Raw genomic sequence first — 21,044 nt, 5'->3', positions numbered from 1 at the left:
TAAGAAAATAAAATTACAAAGACATCTAGTACATACAAAAGGGTTACAATCGACATTGTTTTTTTGTTACATTGTGAAAGAAATTTTTTAAAGAGAAATGACAATTTGAACATAAACTCTTAATAGTTTGTATAGAATGATCAATATTTGCAACAACAAAGTTTGCTTCTCGGAGTTATACTAAGATATCGATTTCTCAAAATAAATATACCGCCGGGGAGTCATGGTTTTGTTAATAATACAGTCGATAATAATTTGTTAGTCTCCCTCCACTTGTAAATGAGAAACATTATGATGTTCGGCCGCAGACCTACCCTCAAAGCAAGTGTGAACAGAAAAAACTTTGGTTATACCAAGAGATTTTGAAGTAACTACAATTCGGATCATTTTGATTTTGCAAAATAGAGTCATCAAAGTTTACTTTTTAAAATTGATAATGGAGGAGGATGCCATATGATTAAATCAGGAGGCTTTGGAAGTTTGCATGAACATTAATGATATTATTTTGGATCATACGAGAGGCTGCATTGAATTTTGAGTAGGAGTTTTGTGAATATTACGAAAAACTAAAGTATATCTTGCAAACCAAATGTTATAAGAACTGATCATTCTATTGTAGAAAGAATGATTATGCTGCAAAGATTAGAAGCTGCCTGAGCTATCCAATCATAGAAGACAGTATGAGGAACATTGATGTTAGCAGTGTGCCATACAAGTTTAACTATAGAACCAGTCTTGAAAATATGAACGTGAGATGCATTTGTTTTTGTAATCTTTCAGTCCTTGATGAGTGATGCTGTGTTAGGCAAATCCTCAAATTACTGAAATTAGTCATTGGCAAATTAGGATCTTTGAAAAATCAAATTCTGGCTTCATCAGTCTGAGACCACTCAAACTAACAAACTATACATTAATGAGGATAAATTGCCAACTGACACTGTGGTTCAACAATTTCACTTGACAAGGATAGATGTATCTTGATATCTATGCCGATTTTTGTTTGTGATTTTCTAGTCATTTAAGAAAGGAAAAGATAAAAACCAAGATTTAGACAAAATTGCTATCATCATTTGATTCATTATTCCTGTAAAACAAGGAAGTAACTAAACCAAGTAACCACCACTACTCAACTCAGTATATTTGATAGATTTCTATTAATGACAGAGGTCTAAAATCCTATAACAAAGTACAATAGAGATGTTCAGATATTGATCCGGTGTCTAAAGCTAACAAGTGGTGAAATCTTGATCAAGAACGATTTTGTCAAAGGATCAAAGGCAAAGCCAAACGAAAATTTGAAATTGAGCACTCATACCATGAACGTCTTTGTCTTTGCCGCATATGTAGGAATGAACAGTTAAAGCCTAGTAGGGGCCACAGATGTGATCCAAATGAGGTATTTTTCAGACCTTCCAGTTGCAAACACGATAATTTGGGCAATCTAAACTGGTTATATTTACAGTTTCCGGAGCATTGGAGAGGAAGATGGAACCAACCAATGAAGGTCATTCATCCCCTTGCTCTGTAGTCCACTTTATCCATCTCAACAAGCAATACTTGGAAAGATACTCGGGTAAATCCGCCTTCAAAAAAAAAAATCATGGTTATTAATCTCCTCAAACATGAAGATATCCACAAAACTTATAGCCATGGTAAAGTATGCAAACAAAATGAACCACTGACATCATCTGCAAACGAAGACAGCATATTATTACTAAGCTGTGTGAACGATACAAAGATTAAACCACACCCAGGAGTAAGAGACAAAGTCACTGCCCTACAGTTTCAGATCAAGAACACAAAAATTTCAATCATTTGACAGACGAACAAAAAACCATTCAACAGAATGAACAGAATGTGCAATTTGAGTACTTTTACACATTTTCAAGTATATTTATCCATCCCAGGATTACATTAAGCCTTGTTTTGTGTAACAGGACAAAAACTTACAACGTGATCTATTCTTCAGAGATCATCATGTAAAAGAGGCAAACACCAATAAAAACAGCAGAGTCATTCAAATAAGTGCAGCAGAAGATACTAATTGCTCTGAGATGTAAAGAGGCCATATATTCACTAAAGTAGATATGTTATGACAAACTCCAGATCAAACAAAAGATAAAGCATATGTGAGATGCTTACGCTGTTCCATGATGCGGAATACCCATCAACTGAGAGCAACCAACTTCCCACACTAGAATGTGAGTCCAGCCTGTTATTTGTAGTATCAAAATCCAGCAACTCATTGTCTTCATGATCAAAGTCCCTTCTTCTTTTCCTTCTACTACTCTTTTTCTTTTGCTTAACTTTTCTGGATGCTCTACAATCCAAATCTGAACCACCTTCTAAGGCAACTTCATTATCATGAAGAATTGAATATTTATCGTACTTTCGGAAACTTATTGCATTATCAACAAATAATGATTCCCAAGACTGAAGAGTTTGGCAGTATTCTGATAAACTACAAAAGAGAACCCATGACTGAAGCCCCATTAATTTAAATGCTTCTATAATCTTCAGTTTAGATCCCCGTTTAATAATTGGGCCCATGCTATTTTCATTGCCTGGGATTGCACAAATCTCAGACACAATATCTTGTAGTTTTGCTTGATCCTCGGGCGCTCCTTCATCTCGTAAGATTCGAAGAAGCTGGCGTCCATAGTTAAAAACTGCATTTAATAGTAATATCTGATCAAAGCACCCGAAATCACTGCACTTAGATACTACAACTTCAAACAAATAAGAGGAGTCCGTAGGATCTTTGCATTCCACGCTAGGCCTGACATGTTTATGAAGCATTTTAAGACACTCACATAAGTCCGACTCCTCAAGAGTAATAAGAAGGTGTTTGCACAAAGAAGAAAATCGCTCCTCCTCCAGGAACTCATTCACAACTTCCCATACATCTCTGGCATCTTCTTTGTACATCATATCCAGAAAATATAGAAGAAAAAAGTTTCTATCAATGAACAAAATTTCACCACCTTTAAGTGACTCAGCAAACTCATTTGAAGACCAAAATTCAGGCACATATTCAAGGAAATTCTCTACAGTTAGCTGGACATCCAAATCAAGAAAGTAATGGGGTTTTGTAGCAACTACTGCCGGTGACTGCCCATGTTTTCCTTTCCACTCAAGCTCCTCCCAACAATTATCGCGATTGACAAAAGCAAATTGGGATAACGCATTAGCTCCTTGTCCCTGCCCCAATCCAGAACCAGATTTAGAAAACCACTGAGATATTCGTGTTGGGCTTCCTGCAGTTTTGGAAAATTTGTCGTGTCATGATCAGAAACTCTAAATACCTTCCTCGTTGGAACCATCCTAGATATTTCCAAACCCGCTAGTATGCACACAAAAGATTGTCATAAGGGAACTAAGAGCCTAAACTATGAAAACAGCAACAAAGTGAACAAGAAAAACTAGCCCAAAAACAATTAATCCTTTTGTTGATGAAATAAAGAGAGGAGATACAAGTTTTTACCATGGAAATGTTACCAAGCGTATCAAACATAAAATACTCACCTTGGAAAAATTTCCTGAGCGCATAACTTCTCTTGGCTATGATAGACCCTGCCTTTTGTGTCCTATTATCAAATATCATGTGCAGGAGCTGAGTTGCTAAGCGCTTCTTCATCCGTTTAGATCTCAATAGGTCAATAAACAACTCACGCTGATGATGAGGAGTGATGGAACTTATGCCAGCTATGGTGTTGCAAAGCCATAGTCGAGCCTCTGATCGACCTCCAGAAGTCATTAACGACCAAATAACTGATTCCAATTTGTTCAAGAGAGAGACTCTCATTTCGGCCGAGTCATCATCTTTCCAACTGGGTTCCGACAGAAACAAATTAAGCATTATATACGATCAATCCTTACCTCCAACAAGATATTTCAGAGGAACCAAATCCTGCACAAAACAAACTACCATAGTTAAAACACACGAGGGACCTAGAGAATATCATCCCGACTGAAACACAGCAACAAGTATTATAGTTCCGCAAGTTCAATCGACACTACACGAAAATTGATTGTCAATGAAGTTAATTTATGCGGGCATCACACAATAGGTTTCTGCAAGCATTGAACAGCAATGGTGCTAAAAGGTCGCAGAGCACGAGGTGCACTCTGCAAAAGCAACACTTCCCTTGGCAAGAAAGCTATAGATATCGAACATAAATTACTCATATGGCTTCAAATGTGTGAAGACCCACGAAAGAGATACAACTGGAGAACCCAAATGCAGCAGTAATCAAACAAAAGTGCATCAAATACATAATACAATTTGATATTAGTTTTCTTTCATCCATTACATAATTTCTTTCAAATTTTGTTGACAATATAACAAAAGGGCACAAACATCAAAACCCAAACAGATGAAAACTAAAACTAAAACTAAAACACATACAGAGGTTGGTCGCTTTCAATAAAACAAACATAAACGGGGAGATTGTGAAATCTTGGTCGGGAAGAAGAGGAACTTACTCGTCAGATAAAACGCAAACTGGGGAGGATAAGGAACCAAGTTACAGCAGCGCGACAAGTAGTAAAAGAGAAGGGTTTGGTTCGTCTGCAATTCCAAGCATCAATCATTCAATCTTGGTATGTGATATGCTCTCGGTTTCTGGGTGTCTCTACTGAACCCCACGGGGGTCCAGATTGTTTATATTTACGAGTTTCTGGAAATTCTTTGTTCACGGTAAAAATAATAATAGATCAGATGTCACTTTACTATCCTTTATTACCATCGCAATTTTACCGTCTTAATAATTTACTTGGTTTTGTATAGAGTTTCATATCTAAAGTTTGATTTCCAACCGTTATTGTAATACCCCGAAAATTCATATCAAATTTCTAATGAGTTATCTGATATTATTAAGTTGGTCATTGTCCAATTTTATTAGACGAGTATGAAAACGAAAGGGTTCGAAATATTAATTGTTCGGAAACGTTCAATTTAACGACTCTAAGAGTTGACTTTTGACTCATTTGGTTTCTTAGAAAACTTCTTACATGAAAATCGTAGAGCTCGTCGATACGAATTCGTGGACACGTGGCACGCCTAAATCGGAGTTCGTATGAAGAAGTTACGAATCAAAAAGTATTTGGACATTTTTGGAAAATAGTATAAATAGGTGAATTAAAGAGAAAAAAAAGGAGAAAAATCAGAAATTTCGGATCGGGTACTGTTCATACCCGAAAATCCCAGATTTTTCTCTCTTCGAGTGGCTGACTTCGGGCCGCTGGATCTTTGCCGTCCGGCCACCATAGAGCGGCGCACCGGTCACGTTTGAAAGGTTGCTGCATCCCCTGTCGATTGGTGGTAGCGCCACCCGCCATCTCGCCGCCGTTTAGGAGCGGTGAAGCACGGAAGTTCTCCCGAAAAAGCATATTTCGCTGAACTTCAACTCGTTGGATATCCCTCCTCCGGCAACCAATCGGTACGATTCTTGTCCCATTTTGAAGGTCTCCTTCCATACTACAAACTCTCCAAAATATTTAACCCCAATCGTTGTGTGCTAGGAGAATCGAAGAAAAGAAACTTTAGGTTTTTAAATTGGCGCTTTTCGGTTCTTATTAAATTGAAGTGTTTAGGTTCAGAATTAGATTTTGTAGTGAACTAGGAAGTTGTTAGGAATGTCATTTAGATTGTGTGGTAAAATTTGATGGTCATTGATGGCGGTCGGTGAACAGTGGCGCCGCATGAATAGTACTGTGAACATTGTTCATGAATAGTACTGTGAACAGTGTTCATAAACAGTTACGACAGTACATTTGAACAGTGTTCTGTAAAAACAGTAAATGTGAACATTGTTCAGTAAAACAGTAACTATGAACAATGTTTTAGTAAAACAGTACATTTGAACAGTGTTTTAGTTAAAAACAGTACATTGGAACAGTTTTTAGTAAAACAGTAAACATGAACAGTGTTATGTGAACAATGTTTTATGAACATCATTTAGCTGTACTGAAATCGTCACCTGATATTTTACGTATCATTTTCTAAACATTTTATCATGATATTAGGTGACCGACGAAATGAGTAAGGAAACTACTTTCAGTGTCGTGGAAGTTGCACGCAGGAAATAAGGTGAGTAAAATCTCACAGTGACGAATCTACCCTTGCGGAGATTCATAATTGCGCTAAATTTATAAGAATGAACTATGATATGTATATGATATAGTGGATTGTGTATGTGTATAATTGGTAAATAGATACATAAATATGGTTTGCTATATTATATAGTATCGTAATTTCCGTTTGCGGATGAGTTCATTATAGTTTTGATATCTATTTATTTGAGGGGTAACAGAGGTGTACGAGGGCTTATGAGTACCTATGTTTTGGATATTGGGTAGCAAGTGGTTGCCCAATGTCGGGCGGCGTACTAACATGAGGGGTAACAGAGGTATACCAGCGCTAATGAGTACCCGTATTATAAATGCATTTGGGTAAACAGAGGGGTTGCCCGATTTCTCATGAGCATATATATTTTCTGTTAATATTGAACAACCAGATGAGTCGTCCAATGACTCATGAGTGCATTTATGATTGATGCTTTATGGATTTTCGTATATATTATTATGCGAGTTATATATTTGTTTTACTCATACGAGCTGCAAAGCTTACCGGGATTGTATTTATAATCCCAGTGCACATATTCGATGGTATATGGGATAATTCTGTAGGTGTGGATTAGCGGAATTGACGGACAACACTGAAGATTTTGAAGTTGTTTTATTTTATCTTGTGGTGAGGATTGAGAGGATTTTTACATTTCCATTTGATATAATGCATGAATTATAATTTGGTTTGTAATAATCACTTTAACTGAGTTGTACTATGAACTCAGTAATGATCTGCTATGACATTAAAATATTTTGATTTATTAAGATTGTTTTAGAGTTTTTCATGACTTCAAAAATTGAGTTTCATACTTGAAATTTCGGGGTTGTGACAGTTATGGCCACTGGTCACTAAGCGGATGTATTATATATGGAATTAGTGGGAGTTTTAAATAAATTTATTTAATATAGACTTTTAATTATCAATACAAGTCTAGGTGTATTCAATTAGGATTTTTAAAAATTTTCTTTTTGTCTTTTCTTTACCGATTTTTTTCCTACAATCTAACATGTTTATACCCATGTTTATTCCTATGATCCCATGATTGTTTTTTCTTCCTTATGTTATGTTCTTACTTTGTATCTTTACACTTATTAAAACTCTATTCTCATATGTGAACACATGTTCAATGCTAACAATAAAAACAAACAGGATAAAAGAAGTACGTACGAAGAAAATAGAATAATAATCATATCAATGATTGTCACTCAGTGGTCTATTGGCTGTGCTTAATTGCAGAGACCATGACGTCTTGAGATCGACTGGCATTAGAAATAGAATAATAATCATATCAATATGTTATGAACACCGACTTCTTTAGTTTGAAATTTTATGAACAATTTATTTACTTCCATTTCTTTAGTACCTATTTGTCGATTGATTAATTTTGAAGGTTTTTTTAAAAATTTTCTTAAATAATTGAGATTCTCTAATGACTTTGTATTTTTGTAATAGACACAACCAATAAATTTACTTAAAAAAATTATTCCGTATAAAATTTTCTATGATGCATTAATTTCTGTCCAATAGGACCCACGAGGCGTTAAAGAACTCATAGGGTCAACCTAAATACTTAAGACGCACCCAGGAATGAAACAAATTATCACGAAACCGTGGACTTTTAGTTTAGAGACATGATATGCATATTATTCAGTTACCATGTGTTATTTTCATAACTAACAAAAAAAAGTAGTTTCAATTTTTTTTATGAGTACTAAGAAATCTATGAGAGTCAATCAATATCAATTATTTAGATTTCACGAATCAATAAAAGTCTGTAGATATCAGCCTAAAGTTTGTGGTTGAAATCAATGATTTTGATAATTCTATGGAAGTCTGTACTTTTTAAAGAGTCTATGAAGTTTCTAAAAAATCTGTCAATTAAAATAAGTCGACACAAATCTATATACAATACACCCCCTAAGTCATACTTGAATTATTCTATGCAAGACGTGCACGTATACGGTTTTACTCATTTATCTACTAAAATGACTGTGTATCGGTGCTAAAGTTATAAATGTATTCGTAGTATTTGTGTGTTTATACGCTTTGAGACTTGCGGAGAGTGAAAGAGAATTGGGTTATACACCTGTGATTTTTTGGGGGATGATCGACACAGTTCCCATTCTTTTTCCGTTGCACATAAAGCAGACAATGAGTCCCTTACTAACTGACCGTTTTGAACCCTATCGTGTGATTCTATTTTATAGTCTAACCAAATACTATCACGACCATAAGTTTTTTTTATAGAGATCATAGTTATGATTTATGACATATGTTTGGTCGATCAGGTAGGTCATGAACATTTTGTTGTTCCAAAAAAAGGGTGGCAGAGTTCATACTTCATAGTGCCAGAGGCGAGAGTAATTTAGGTGTGACCAGTCAATAAGATGTTTTTCACGAGCTAAAGTTTGTGTCCGTTCTATTTACAGCTTAGCGCGCTTCCACTCTCATATATATAAGGAAATAAACGCATGGTCTTGTTACCACGTGATCTTTGGTTGCTATTATTAAAAAAAAAATCTTTTGGTATATCAGAACTTCAGAAGCCTTTAATTTCTCAACAGAACTCTCTAACTGGTCATGTAAATGTATATATATATATATATATATATATATATATATATATTTACACTTGTAAATGCAAACAGTTTTGACCTAAAACTAAGCCTAATCTCTCTCTTTCTCTCCAGCATCTAATATAAAAGAATTTCATCTGCCATTTCCCCCTACGGTAGCGATTAAGAATCAACTCCTGTAGTAGCTCTTCCTTCAGGTATATATATGTTCAAAATTCGTTTTACTTTTGATATTCAAGATACAAGACAAGTATGTGTACATGTTTCACGTTTTTATTTTCTTTTTGTATTCATGTTTGAGTTTAACATCGTGTCCATACATTTGAGGCTGGATATAGAATTATCTTGAATTCAAATTCGTGAGAGATCAATAACCTGTTGGGTAATGAGAATCACATTAATCTGTAGGCTCATTCTATAAGAGTTTATAGGTTTTTCTTCAGTAATTTTCCTACAGAAGTGTTGTTAGTTTACACTTTACACTGGTCATAGCTGTAGGTACATCTGTAGAAACAAAATTGATCGAAATGATATCGATCGATCTTGGTTTTTGATCGCTTAGAATCCTTAGATCATATAATCAGATTATCAATAGAAAATAACCAATATGTGGAATTACTGGAATAGAAGAACTTTCATTGGCAAAGTTGATGTTCAAAGAGATTGACAACTATGAGACCAGGTAGTGCATATGTCCATGACTTCACTTGTACAACAAATGGATCATTTTGTATCAGTTGTCTATAGGATCAATGTCTTGTCAGCCTTGAGATATGTGTTCACACTTTTAGGGGTCATATTTATTAGTAAAACGTAGTTGTGCAAAAACTGCTACTAACTGGTGCATTTTAAATTTTTAAGGAGTCTGGGTGATGTGTAATTGTGTACGATTGATACAATGGGAATTTCACTTATGCTAGCCTATTTTTCTTCAACACTTCATTGGTATAGGAGATGCTGGACCAAATTCTCTTAGCTACATAAGGCAAAGTTTTGGTAGAGTTAGCTTGGGTTCCACTAAGGTCTAAGTGTCTAACATAGACCTCTTTTAATCACTCTACATATATAATTGGCTTGGATTCTGCAACCATGTGTCTCATATGCTTCTTGGTCCAATATTTATCAAACTTGGTTTGAAGATGTCTAATCCTCAATCGAGGATCTACAGAGATGACTTTGGAATTGATTCAATTGCCTGAGACAAAGGATAATGGTCAATAATGTTCAGTACTGGCCACTGAATAGCTTGCAGATATAATTTTAGCTATAGTTGATTGCTTACACTTTCAATTGTTGATGCCAACCAGAATAGTAGTGCATCTGCAGAACGACTAGATGCCGAAGTTATGTATTGTCTGATGTATTACTTAGAACATTCATCAAAGCTTATTAGGCCTGGTTAGAATGGATTATGTGCTCCCATTCAAAAAGTATCCAAGGTTAGCAATAAGTAGTAATTTTTGTTGTGAGCATTAGTGGTTAATAAACTTTGAGGATCTACAACAGCCTACATTGGTGTATCTAAGTTCTACTGATCTATTGCGAGTGAGATACATGAAAATATAATTCTAGCATTCTTATTTATGATAATTCCCCAATTAATTTTTAAGAATGTGTGAGATATTTGCAAATCGAAGCTCTTATGCTATCTTTTTATTTTTTAAGTTGCACAGTTATGGATTCTTTTAGAGGACAAGGCGGCATCCAGATGCTGCTAACAGCAGAACAGGAAGCTCAACACATTGTTAACAGCGCTAGAAACAGTAAATGCGTTAATCAATTTTTACAATTATTATTACTCGACATGCATCATCTCATATTTTACTACAGCTGACCGATTATAGGTTGAATAAGTTTCATCACTTCATTCATTCAACTTCCATTGTATTCTGTTTCCATGTTTTTCTTTTCATCTGCTTCTTCTTCTTCTTCTTTTGACCATTTGTATGTATTTTACAATAATCTTACATTCTTTAGTGAAGATGGCACGCTTGAGACAAGCTAAAGAGGAAGCTGAGAGGGAAGTACAACAGTATCGTACCAATATGGAGGCTGAGTACCAAAACAAGCTTTCTGAGGTACCAACAATCCATATCACAAGATCTTATTTCATGTCAACAAAAGAGATATAAATAAATAAGAGGTCATGTTATTTCTTGAAATGAAATACTGAGCAGGATATCAGTATATCACCACCATAAAATGATCTGATTAGCCATTTAACTTCTGTAGACAAGTGGGAGTTCTGGAACTAATGTAAAAAGGCTTGAGGAAGAAACAGATAAGAAGATTAAGAGCTTGAAGGAATCAGCCTCCAAAGTCCAATCACATATTGTTGGCATGGTTATGAAGTATATCACTAATGTGAAACTCTGAAGCGTGCAGGTTTGAACTTAGCTTTTGATATATTAATTACGTCGCATGGTAACTCTATTTCTTATAAATTAGTGTTACGACCCCGAAATTTCAAGTATGAAACTCGAATTTGAAGTCATGAAAAACTCTAAAACAATCTCAATAAATCGAAATCATCTTAATGTCACATTGGATCATTACTGAGTTCATGGTACAACTCAGTTAAATTAATTATTACAAACCAAATTTATAATTCATGCATTATATTAAATGGAAATGTAAGAATCCTCTCAATCCTCACCACAAGATAAAATAAAACAACTTCAGAGTCTTCAGAGTTGTCCGTCGATTCGGCTAACCCACACCTGCGGAATTATCTCCTACAACATCGAATAGGTGCACCAGGATTGTAAACACAAATCCGGTAAGCTTTACAACTCGTATGAGTAAACAACAATATGACTTGCATATAAATACATGAGAAAATACATAAAGCATTAATCATAAATGCACTCATGAGTCATTGGACGGTCCATCTGGTTGTCCAATAATAACTGAAAATATATATGCTCATGAGAAATCGGGCAACCCCTCTGTTTACCCAAGTACATTTATAATACGGGTACTCATGAGCGCTGGTACACCTCTGTTACCCCTCATGTTAGTACGCCGCCCGACATTGGGCAACCACTTGCTACCCAATATCCAAAATATGGGTACTCATAAGCGCTGGTACACCTCTGTTACCTCTCAATTTAGTACCCCGACAGACAGACTAGAGCTCTAACTGTATCGTAACTGTCGCCCGGCCAAGGCTAAGTTCCGACATGCCAACACGTCCGAAGACAGGTCCACAGACCACAAAACGTTTTAACATAACTCAAGTTAAAACCACGTACAAACAATCCTCACATGATATTGAACAAATCAGAGCGACATACTCAAATAAATAATTATCAACGCTATAATGAACTTATTCGCAAACAGAAATTATGACAGTATATAGTATAAAAAACCATATATATGTACCTATTTTACCAATTATACATATACACAATCCACTATATCATATACATATCATGGTTCATTCTTTTTAATTAAGCGTAATTATGAATCTCAGCAAGGGTATATTCGTAATTGTGAGATTTTACTCACCTTATATTCCTGAGCGTAATTTCCACAATTCCGAACTCGAATCCTTTACTTGTTGTGTCGATCACCTGGAATAGATAAGAAGTGAATTTAGAAGAGTTACGTAAAACCTTAAATGCCGAAATAGTAATAATGTTTTATTGTTCAGGAATTTCTGGTTTTTACGAAATTACTGTTCACACAATTACTATTCATGTATTACTGTACAAATACATATTAATTACGTATTTCAGTACGAGTAATACTATTTACGTATTTATGTACAACCATATACTATTTCATCGTAAATACTTTTCAGTAAATAATAATTACAAATCTACCCTTCAGAAATTACTTTTACATTTACTGTACATAATTTACTTTTTACATTTACTGTGCGTAAAATAATTTTACATTTACCGTACGTAAAATAATTTTACAAAAATTAATGTTTCAAAATTTACTGTTCACGCGCCTCCCACAGTTGCAGAGCGTGGGGCCCACGCGCCACTTCTAAAACCTGCGCGTAGTTCGCCACCGCCGCCCAAAACTCCTCCATTTTCTCCGCTCATCCCCTCCACGGCCTCCTGCCGCCCCTACACTACTCCACATGCGCTCACGCGCCGCCACAGACGGCGAGACGCGCCCTCCACCACCTCCGACCAAAACCAATCAAAACAACATACAACCAACATGAAAATTGAAGAATGGAAGGAGGCGATCACACCCTTACCTTCAGCTTGCCCAGAACCGGCCGGAGACCGCCGCAAATTCTCGGGTTCGAGAGGAGGAGGTCGATGATGTCGCTGCTCGATTGAACCTCACAGTAGGTCGAATCGCGTTGAGGAGGAGGAGGGAGAGCTCGTCGTCGTGGCTCCGAGCTCCTGCAATTTTTTAACAGTGTTTGTTAATAGTATTCAGCCGTAATGAATCATTACCTGAGATTTTACGTATCGTTTTCTAAGCACTTTATCATGCTATTAGGTGACTGACGAAACGAGTGAGGGAATCGCTCTCGGTGTCGCGGAAGTTGCACGTAGAAAATAAGGTGAGTAAATCTCACTATGACAAGTCTACCCTTGGTAGTGACTCATATGTTTGAAACATTAAAAAGAGTGAACTGTGACATTTATATAATATAGTGGGTTGTGTATGTGTACGAAAATGGTAAATACGATACATATAAGGGTTGTTATATTATATAATGTTACGGTTTCTATTTAATTTATGAGATTATAATGTTTTTGATTAATTGTGGTGGATGGGACCGGAAGGGAGATAACGTACCTTCCGGTATAATGGATTATTTGAGTGACTATATATATGTATATTGTTGTACAAGAGACGTTTGGTTGTAGTACAATAACATGTGTGGATGGTTATAATGTACGTGGTTTTAACATTGAGTCTTGTTAAAACGTTTTCTGGTGTTCGGACATTGTTGGCATTGAATCGGAATTAAGCTATGGCCGGGTGTCGGTTACGATCAATTAGAGCTCTAGTCTGTCTGCCGGTGTACTGCATGAGGGGTAACAAATGGGTTGCCTGGGTCTCATGAGTACCCAATGTTTTAGAATGATATTGGGTAATAGATGGGTTGCCTAGTGTCTGCCGGTGTACTGTATGATGGGTAACAGATGGGTACCTGGGTCTCATGTGTACCCATGTTTTTAAATGATATTGGGTAACAGATGGGTTGCCCAATATCTCATGAGTGCACTTATTTTTAAATAATATTGGGCAACCAGGAGGGCTGTCCAGTGTCTCATGAGTAAACTTGTCTTTATATCTTATCTGTTATATTTCTTTTGTATGCGATGATGTTATAATGTTGGTTTACTCATACGAGCTGAAAAACTTACCGGGTTTGTGTTTGCAATCTCAGTGCATCACTTCGATAGAGTATGGGATAGTTCTGCAGGTGGGGATTAGCAGGCTTGGAGAGCTTACTCAGAGGATTACTGAGGGTTTCCTTCTTCTGTTTGTGGTGAGGATTGAGTGAATATACATTTCCAATTGTTTTTAATACTTGAGTGTATAAACTGATAATGTATTATTCAAATCAGCTGTTGTGTACTCAGTTTCGATACACTGTTATTGTAAGATGATTTCATTATATTTGAGATTGTTTTAGAGTTATCATGGCTTCAAATTCGAATTTTTATCATTTAAAATTTGGGAACTGTGACATTCATGGAACACTGCTATTTCCTCGATGGAGATTTAGATAAGGAATATCATATCAACGTCAAGATTTCGTAAAGAATGAACACCTATACCCTCATTAAGATAATTAATGGCGTAGTCGAGGGATCCCCATTACCCTGCTGGCTCATGCATATTTCTCATAGTTCATTTGTTCTTTCGATTATAACCAAGCAGGTCTGACACCAATTTAGTGTTTTTTTTTTCCTCATCCTGGTTTTATAATAGTTTTACTATTATCTACAAAAATATATAGGTGGATACATACAGTGTACGTTGCTTAAAATATAAGCTTCTAAATATCTAATGGTGTTAATTACACGTACGCCTTAATGTAAGATTTGCTACTAAAATCATTTAAATTGAAAATAAGTTAACTGTTTAAGTGATCTACGTACGTATCCGCTTGCATTGTACGTAATGTTTCACCATTTTGGATAATTAAAAGGTTATCCTTTAAGCGACACATTATTATTTAGATTGGGTGATTATCAAATAGACCATATGTCCACTATTTTGTAAAGGGGCCGGGTAAGGTTTTTGGAAAATGTTATTTGATTATCGTATCGTTGAAATATTTGAGCATCTGTTTTATGTGCGAATAGTAGGAAACCATTCCATTCCATTCCAAGTAAGTAGAATAGGGTCCTGCTGCTTTTTATTTCCGTTCGTTATGAAGAAGTTTCCGGATAAGGAGTTATGCATGCAAAGAAAAAAGAAAAAAGGCAATTCTTAGCCGCCTAGCTAAGGTTACGTACTCCATCTCGAATAGGGTTTCCTAATTTTGGTCGTACTTGCCTTCATTACTCATCTTTATATAAATTCCGGACACAAAGTCTTCTCGATCTGTAACCTAAACCCTAGCAAGGGAAAGATTTAGAGAAGATATCACAGAACGATCAACACGAAAGAAAGATGGGTCCACCAAGAAGATACTGAAATCAAGAAGATTGAAGATCTGAGTGCCCGGCAAGTCACCTTCTCCAAACGCCGTAACGGGTTGTTTCAGAAGGCTAAAATATGGTCAGCGTCCTATGACACAGAAGTTGTGGTGATAGTTCTCCAACACCGGCAAGCTGTATGATTCTCAAGCAAGAGCATGGAGCACACTCTTTCACGATACAACAACAAGAAGCGTGACTGCTCCCCACTGGTGTATCCAGATAAGCGCCAACATAGATATATATATATATATATATATATATATATATATATATTTCATATCCAGAGTGAAGCTTCATTCTGAAATTACAGAGTTAAGTTCTAATTTTAGCACATTTTTCGGTCAAAATTTTTCACCATAAGTGATTCAATATTTAGGTATGTTATTCAAGATCATCTCTACAAAGTTTCATCCAATTTGACAATGATTTGAGCTTTCAAAATTGAGATTTACATGAACGGTTCACGTTGAACAATTTTAATTCATTCATTGATTTAATCTAATTTCAATACCTTAACGATGTCCGAATTATGTGAAATTTTGTAGAGATGATCTTGAATAGCATACCTAAATATTAAATCGTTTATGGTGAAAAAAATTTGACTAAAAAGTGTGCCAAATTGAAACTTCACTCTGTAATTTCAGAATGAAGCTTCACTCTGAATATATATATATACCGAGCTAAGATCGTACAGCTCTATAAAGTCTATACCAATAAACTTGCATGTGATTAATATATAAGTTGATAATAAGTCGGAGCGCTCATTATGAACTTGAGTTACTTGACAATCGATCCCCTCGATTTGAATTCGAAGATCAAAATTGACCATGTTGGTACGTGGATTCACATGCACCACACCAGAATTGGATTTAGATCGAGTATAAAATTTTATATAATCTTGTTTTTTAATGGTTCATAATTAGTGTAAGTAGGACTTTGCACAGGGTCTCTCCAAACCACGAAGCAAATCTATCAACATGGCTACATACAAGAGTATCGCTGCAATAGTTTTTCTCCTTGTTTGTGGTATGATCCCTCACCTCTCTTCTTCAACTACTGTACGTTGTAATTAACTTGTCTTTCAAATTAAGTGCATATACAAACCTCAAAGTTAATGAATAAATAATACTATATATTATAGTATACATTAATGCAGGTTATTCATCCTACATTCGTGACTGCTCATATTATTTTATAAATGAGATTTTTTTTTTAACCGTCAAAGGACCCCAAAAAACGTAAAACATCTTCTCGGACAAACCTTCTATCATGATGGATGCTTGATTTTGAACAACTTATAAGGGAAATAATGGATTTGCAGGTTCAATCCTACTGGGTATGAATCCAGCTGAGGCCAAAGTTTGCGCTCAAATTTGCTACGACGCAGCTTATATGACTTGCCCATCTTCAGGCTCTACGCATCTTTCACCATCCTGCAGCTGTTGCTTAGCTCCGGAGGAGGGCTGCTCCCTTTACAACTCCGATGGAAGTAAAATATGTTAAGACTCTTAACTTAAGAGGCATGAGCATCATCATGCCCTGGTATTGTTGGTTTTACGAAATAAAGTAATAGTAACGAGAATAAGAAACAGACTACGACGTCTGGGTTATATCTTTGCATTGTAATGTTTCACCATTTTGGATAATTAAAAGGTTATCCTTTAAGCGATACATTATTATTTAGATTGGGTGATTATCAAATTGACCATATGTCCACTATTTTGTAAAGGGGCCAGGTAAGCAAGGTTTTTGGAAAATGTTATTTGATTATCGAAATATTTGGCCATTTGGGTATCTGTTTTATCACTTTTATGTGCGAATAGTAGGAATCCATTCCATTCCAGTAAGTAGATTAGAGTCCTCCTGCTTTTTATTTCCTTTCGTTATGAAGAAGTTTCCGGATAAGGAGTTATGCATGCAAAGAAAAAATGGCAATTCTTTAGCCGCCTAGCTAAGGTTACGTACTTCATCTCGAATAGGGTTTCCTAATTTTGGTCGTACTTGCCTTCATTACTCATCTTTATATAAATTCCGGACCCAAAGTCTTCTCGATCTATAACCTAAAACCCTAGCTAGGGAAAGATATAGAGAAGATAACACAGAACGATCAACACGAAAGAAAGATGGGTCCACCAAGAAGAACTGAAATCAAGAAGATTGAAGATCTGAGTACCCGGCAAGTCACCTTCTCCAAACGCCGTAACGGGTTGTTCCAGAAGGCTAAAATATGGTCAGCGTCCACTAACACAGAAGTTGTGGTGATAGTTTTCTCCAACACCGGCAAGCTGTATGAGTTCTCAAGCAAGAGCATGGAGCACACTCTTTCACGATACAACAACAAGAAACGTGACTGCTCTCCACTGGAGTCTCCAGACAAGCGCCAACATGAAATAACAGCTGCAAATCCTGAAACTTAATTTAAGTAATACAGTGTTGCTGCAGGAGCAAATCGCATCCCAGAAATCTGACTGCTCGCTAATGAGGGGTATGGAGTTGGATGGCCTGAGTTTGAAAGAGCTGGATGAGCTCGAGAAACAACTGAACCAAGGGATATTATCTATTACGAAAAGGAAGGATGAAGCTAGTCATTCTTTTGGACGAGCTCTACAGATCTAACTCACATAACGATTAATCTTTGGACTTGTCATTGTCATTATAGGGAGGAACTGATCGAGACTGGAAACTAAAAGCTGCTGGTGATACGATATACGTTTCTGACTTTCTGCAGTTACTACTTACTAGCTGGTTAAGATCGACATGCATGTTATTGATTTGGCTAGCTAATTGAGAGATCTAAATCTATATGACTATATGTATATGCACATGATAATTAATGAACATGACTAATACAAAATTACTGTTTCTCGATCGTATGCATCTGCATTTTGTCCACTTAGGTATAGTACGTACGTACTTAATGAAGATTTGATCTCGTGTGATACCATTCAAAATTTCTCCCTACAACTTGAATTTGTAGTGTCATGCATGATTGATCGATCAAACCATTCGTTGCACCTACCTATATCATGGAAATGCGACAATTCTAAAATTTAACAGTTTGAATTCAATTTGTAAAACTTGTATGATCGACTTATCTGCATTTTTTTTTTCTTCGTGGTAAAATTCTGCCATTTCGTTGATCTAGAATTTGGGACGAAAGTAACGAAACTTTGTCCCGGCCCTAACAAGAATAGTAAACTTAATTAATGGTGTACCCTATCTAGCCTTTTCTCCTCCGAATAACTATGGCGGCCGGCCAGTTTAATCAGCGATCTGACGATCTCGTTCTAACATATATCTAAGACTGATGTGACATGATTGCATCGAATTATCCAGTCTAAATGGGAATGATTGATAAATAATCAGATCGATCTATACGTACGTACGTAACATTTTCTGGCTAGTTGTTAAGCCTGATCAGGGATGGATCATGGATCCATTCCCTCCATCAATTGTTGACTTTTCAATTAGTTGATGTAGTCAGTACGTGATTTCGAATGTTTATTTATTCAACGAGATAATCCATGCTCGGCAATTTTACGCAGATTATTATACGAAAAAGTCATACGAAATGCGTAGTTCATTTGAATTCAAACTTGACTGATGAATACACAAAGCATATATCTTGATATCAATCTACTAGCGGATGGAGTAAGCAGACTACGTGCATTCTAATTTCTAAAACCACACATAACTCGATCGCTCGTGAATAAATTCAACCAATTGACTGAATAGACAAATCTATATTTCCCCATGTATAGTATTAATATTAGAGATTGATATTAAACATACAAGTTCGATCTGCCGGGAAGAAGATGGTATATCGTATATTATTGACTAGCTAGCTCGCTTAGCTATAGAATCACCTACTGAAACTCTGAAAATCAGAAAACATCCAGGCCGTTATAGTACTTCACCGGCCAGTAGCTAACAACAACAATAAATAAAAGGGCGGGATTGATGTATATGCATTATCACCAGGAGAATCGCTTAACCAAAATCTGAGTACTCGATCTTCTACGCTTAAACCCTAAATAAAAGGGCCGGATTATTATATGTCCCTAACCATGCTTCATTCTACAATAAGCACCCAAAGAAATTGTCAAGTTTCCCGCTAAAAATAGTCGTATATATGTACCGAGCTGATGATGCATGCATGTACAGCTCTATAAAGTCTATACCAATAAACTTGCGTGTGATTAATATATAAGTTGATAAGTCTGAGCGCTCATTATGACAATCGATCCCCATGATTTGAATTGGAAGATCAAAATTGACCATGTCGGTATATATGTGGATTCACACACCAGAATTGGATGTAGATCGAGTATAACATTTTATATATTCTTATTTTTTAATGGTTCATAATTAGTATAAATAGGACTTTGCAGGGTCTCTCCAAACCACGAAGCATATCTATCAACATGGCTACATACAAGAGTATCGCTGCAATAGTTTTTCTCCTTGTTTGTGGTATGATCCCTCACCTCTCTTCTTCAACTACTGTGCGTTGTAATTAACTTGTCTTTCAAATTAAGTGCATATCCAAACCTCAAGTTAATGATACGTAAATGCGCATATATATATCTGTTCAATTACGTAAAGAAATTAAAGGATCCCGAAATATGTGAAACATCTTCTTGGACAAAACTTCTATCATGCATGGTTTCCTATCGATCATAATTCATGAACCCTATTAGAATATATGTGTATACAGCATGCATGCATACTTGTTTAACGGTGTTTGCTTGATTCTGAACTACTTATAAGGGAAATAATGTATTTGCAGGTTCAATCCTAATGGGTATGAATCCAACTGAGGCCAAAGTTTGCGCTCAAATTTGCTACACGGAGGCAGCTTATATGACTTGCCCATCTTCAGGCTCTACGCATCTTTCACCATCCTGCAGCTGTTGCTTAGCTCCGGAGGAGGGCTGCTCCCTTTACAACTCCGATGGAAGTAAAATATGTTAAGACTCTTAACTTAAGCGGCATGAGCATCATCATGCCCTGGTATTGTTGGTTTTACGAAATAAAATAATAGTAACGAGAATAAGAAACAGACTACGACGTCTGGGTAACTTATACCTTTGCTTTCTATTGTGCTTTAATTTATTTTATCATCTATAAATCCACAATAAATGCCCAACCGGTAACAAATCAGTTTGCACTCTCCAAGAGAGGAAACGATTAGCAAAAGTAAGCCACATAATCAGCACAACCGCTTCAAGACACAGAGGAGTCACTATTTCGATGACCTAAATTTGATAATCGCAACCCACATCAACTGTACGTGAACACTTATCTTACTACCATCAACAATAGGCATTCTAGTGTTCTACGTTAATCGTTTCAAAAGAAGATTATTAATGACATTGAGAATTATAAGCCCCTAGCTAATAAGCTAAGGGTATGACACCCATATATATTTTTCACATGCATAAATTACTTAAGAAGCAGGAAATTAACGAAAGAGCAGAATGAGAATTGAGAAACAAGGGCGGACCCAGGTACACCACAGGGTGGACTTAAGTCCACCTAGTTCTCCTTGCGGCCAAAAAAATCCCAGTGCAATATATATACAAGAATTGATATATATATATATAAATGAAAAGTCTTTCTAATTCTAAACCCACAGAATACAAACAAAGTATTAAAGTGTAGGTGTTTAGCCCAACTAAAACTCATTCTAAAGAGTAAAGA

General features: G+C 36.0%; 2 protein-coding genes and 1 long non-coding RNA gene across 4 annotated transcripts; 2 read left to right on the top strand and 1 right to left on the bottom strand.

Moving 5' to 3' along the window:
* Positions 1 to 1,125: 1,125 nt before the first annotated feature.
* Positions 1,126 to 4,621, bottom strand: LOC126794664 (uncharacterized). Its single transcript, XM_050521425.1, has 4 exons — positions 4,486 to 4,621; positions 3,526 to 3,910; positions 2,143 to 3,257; positions 1,126 to 1,583 (listed from the first exon to the last, which is right to left on the bottom strand). The coding sequence occupies exons 2-4, from the start codon at positions 3,857 to 3,859 to the stop codon at positions 1,506 to 1,508; spliced, it is 1,527 nt and encodes a 508-aa protein (XP_050377382.1). The 5' UTR covers positions 3,860 to 3,910; positions 4,486 to 4,621; the 3' UTR covers positions 1,126 to 1,505.
* Positions 4,622 to 10,381: 5,760 nt separating this feature from the next.
* LOC126795273 (V-type proton ATPase subunit G1-like) lies at positions 10,382 to 11,082 on the top strand. The gene is made up of 3 exons (XM_050522116.1): positions 10,382 to 10,469; positions 10,684 to 10,784; positions 10,939 to 11,082. The coding sequence occupies exons 1-3, from the start codon at positions 10,382 to 10,384 to the stop codon at positions 11,080 to 11,082; spliced, it is 333 nt and encodes a 110-aa protein (XP_050378073.1).
* Positions 11,083 to 16,308: 5,226 nt separating this feature from the next.
* LOC126795130 (uncharacterized) lies at positions 16,309 to 20,439 on the top strand. Of its 2 annotated transcripts, none has more exons than XR_007672227.1 (2): positions 16,309 to 16,367; positions 20,131 to 20,439. It is a non-coding gene; the product is annotated as an uncharacterized LOC126795130 (long non-coding RNA). The 2 variants fall into 2 exon arrangements; XR_007672226.1 differs by lacking the exon at positions 16,309 to 16,367 and adding an exon at positions 19,682 to 19,814.
* Positions 20,440 to 21,044: the final 605 nt, after the last annotated feature.

This window comes from Argentina anserina, chromosome 5 (genome assembly GCF_933775445.1).
Source record: "Argentina anserina chromosome 5, drPotAnse1.1, whole genome shotgun sequence".
NCBI lineage: Eukaryota > Viridiplantae > Streptophyta > Magnoliopsida > Rosales > Rosaceae > Argentina > Argentina anserina.
Note: the sequence above shows the minus strand (reverse complement) of the source record. Positions and strands in the feature narration are given on the sequence as shown.

Excerpts from the sequence above, each read along its gene's own strand:
- LOC126795273 (XM_050522116.1), top strand. The coding sequence starts at position 10,382 with ATGGATTCTTTTAGAGGACAAGGCGGCATCCAGATGCTGCTAACAGCA. Across the intron at positions 10,470-10,683 it reads TGTTAACAGCGCTAGAAACA|TGAAGATGGCACGCTTGAGA; the intron begins GTAAATGCGTTA and ends TACATTCTTTAG. Across the intron at positions 10,785-10,938 it reads ACCAAAACAAGCTTTCTGAG|ACAAGTGGGAGTTCTGGAAC; the intron begins GTACCAACAATC and ends TAACTTCTGTAG.
- LOC126794664 (XM_050521425.1), bottom strand. The coding sequence starts at position 3,859 with ATGCTTAATTTGTTTCTGTCGGAACCCAGTTGGAAAGATGATGACTCG. Across the intron at positions 3,258-3,525 it reads GCTCAGGAAATTTTTCCAAG|GAAGCCCAACACGAATATCT; the intron begins GTGAGTATTTTA and ends CCAAAACTGCAG. Across the intron at positions 1,584-2,142 it reads ATTCCGCATCATGGAACAGC|GCGGATTTACCCGAGTATCT; the intron begins GTAAGCATCTCA and ends TTTTTTTTGAAG.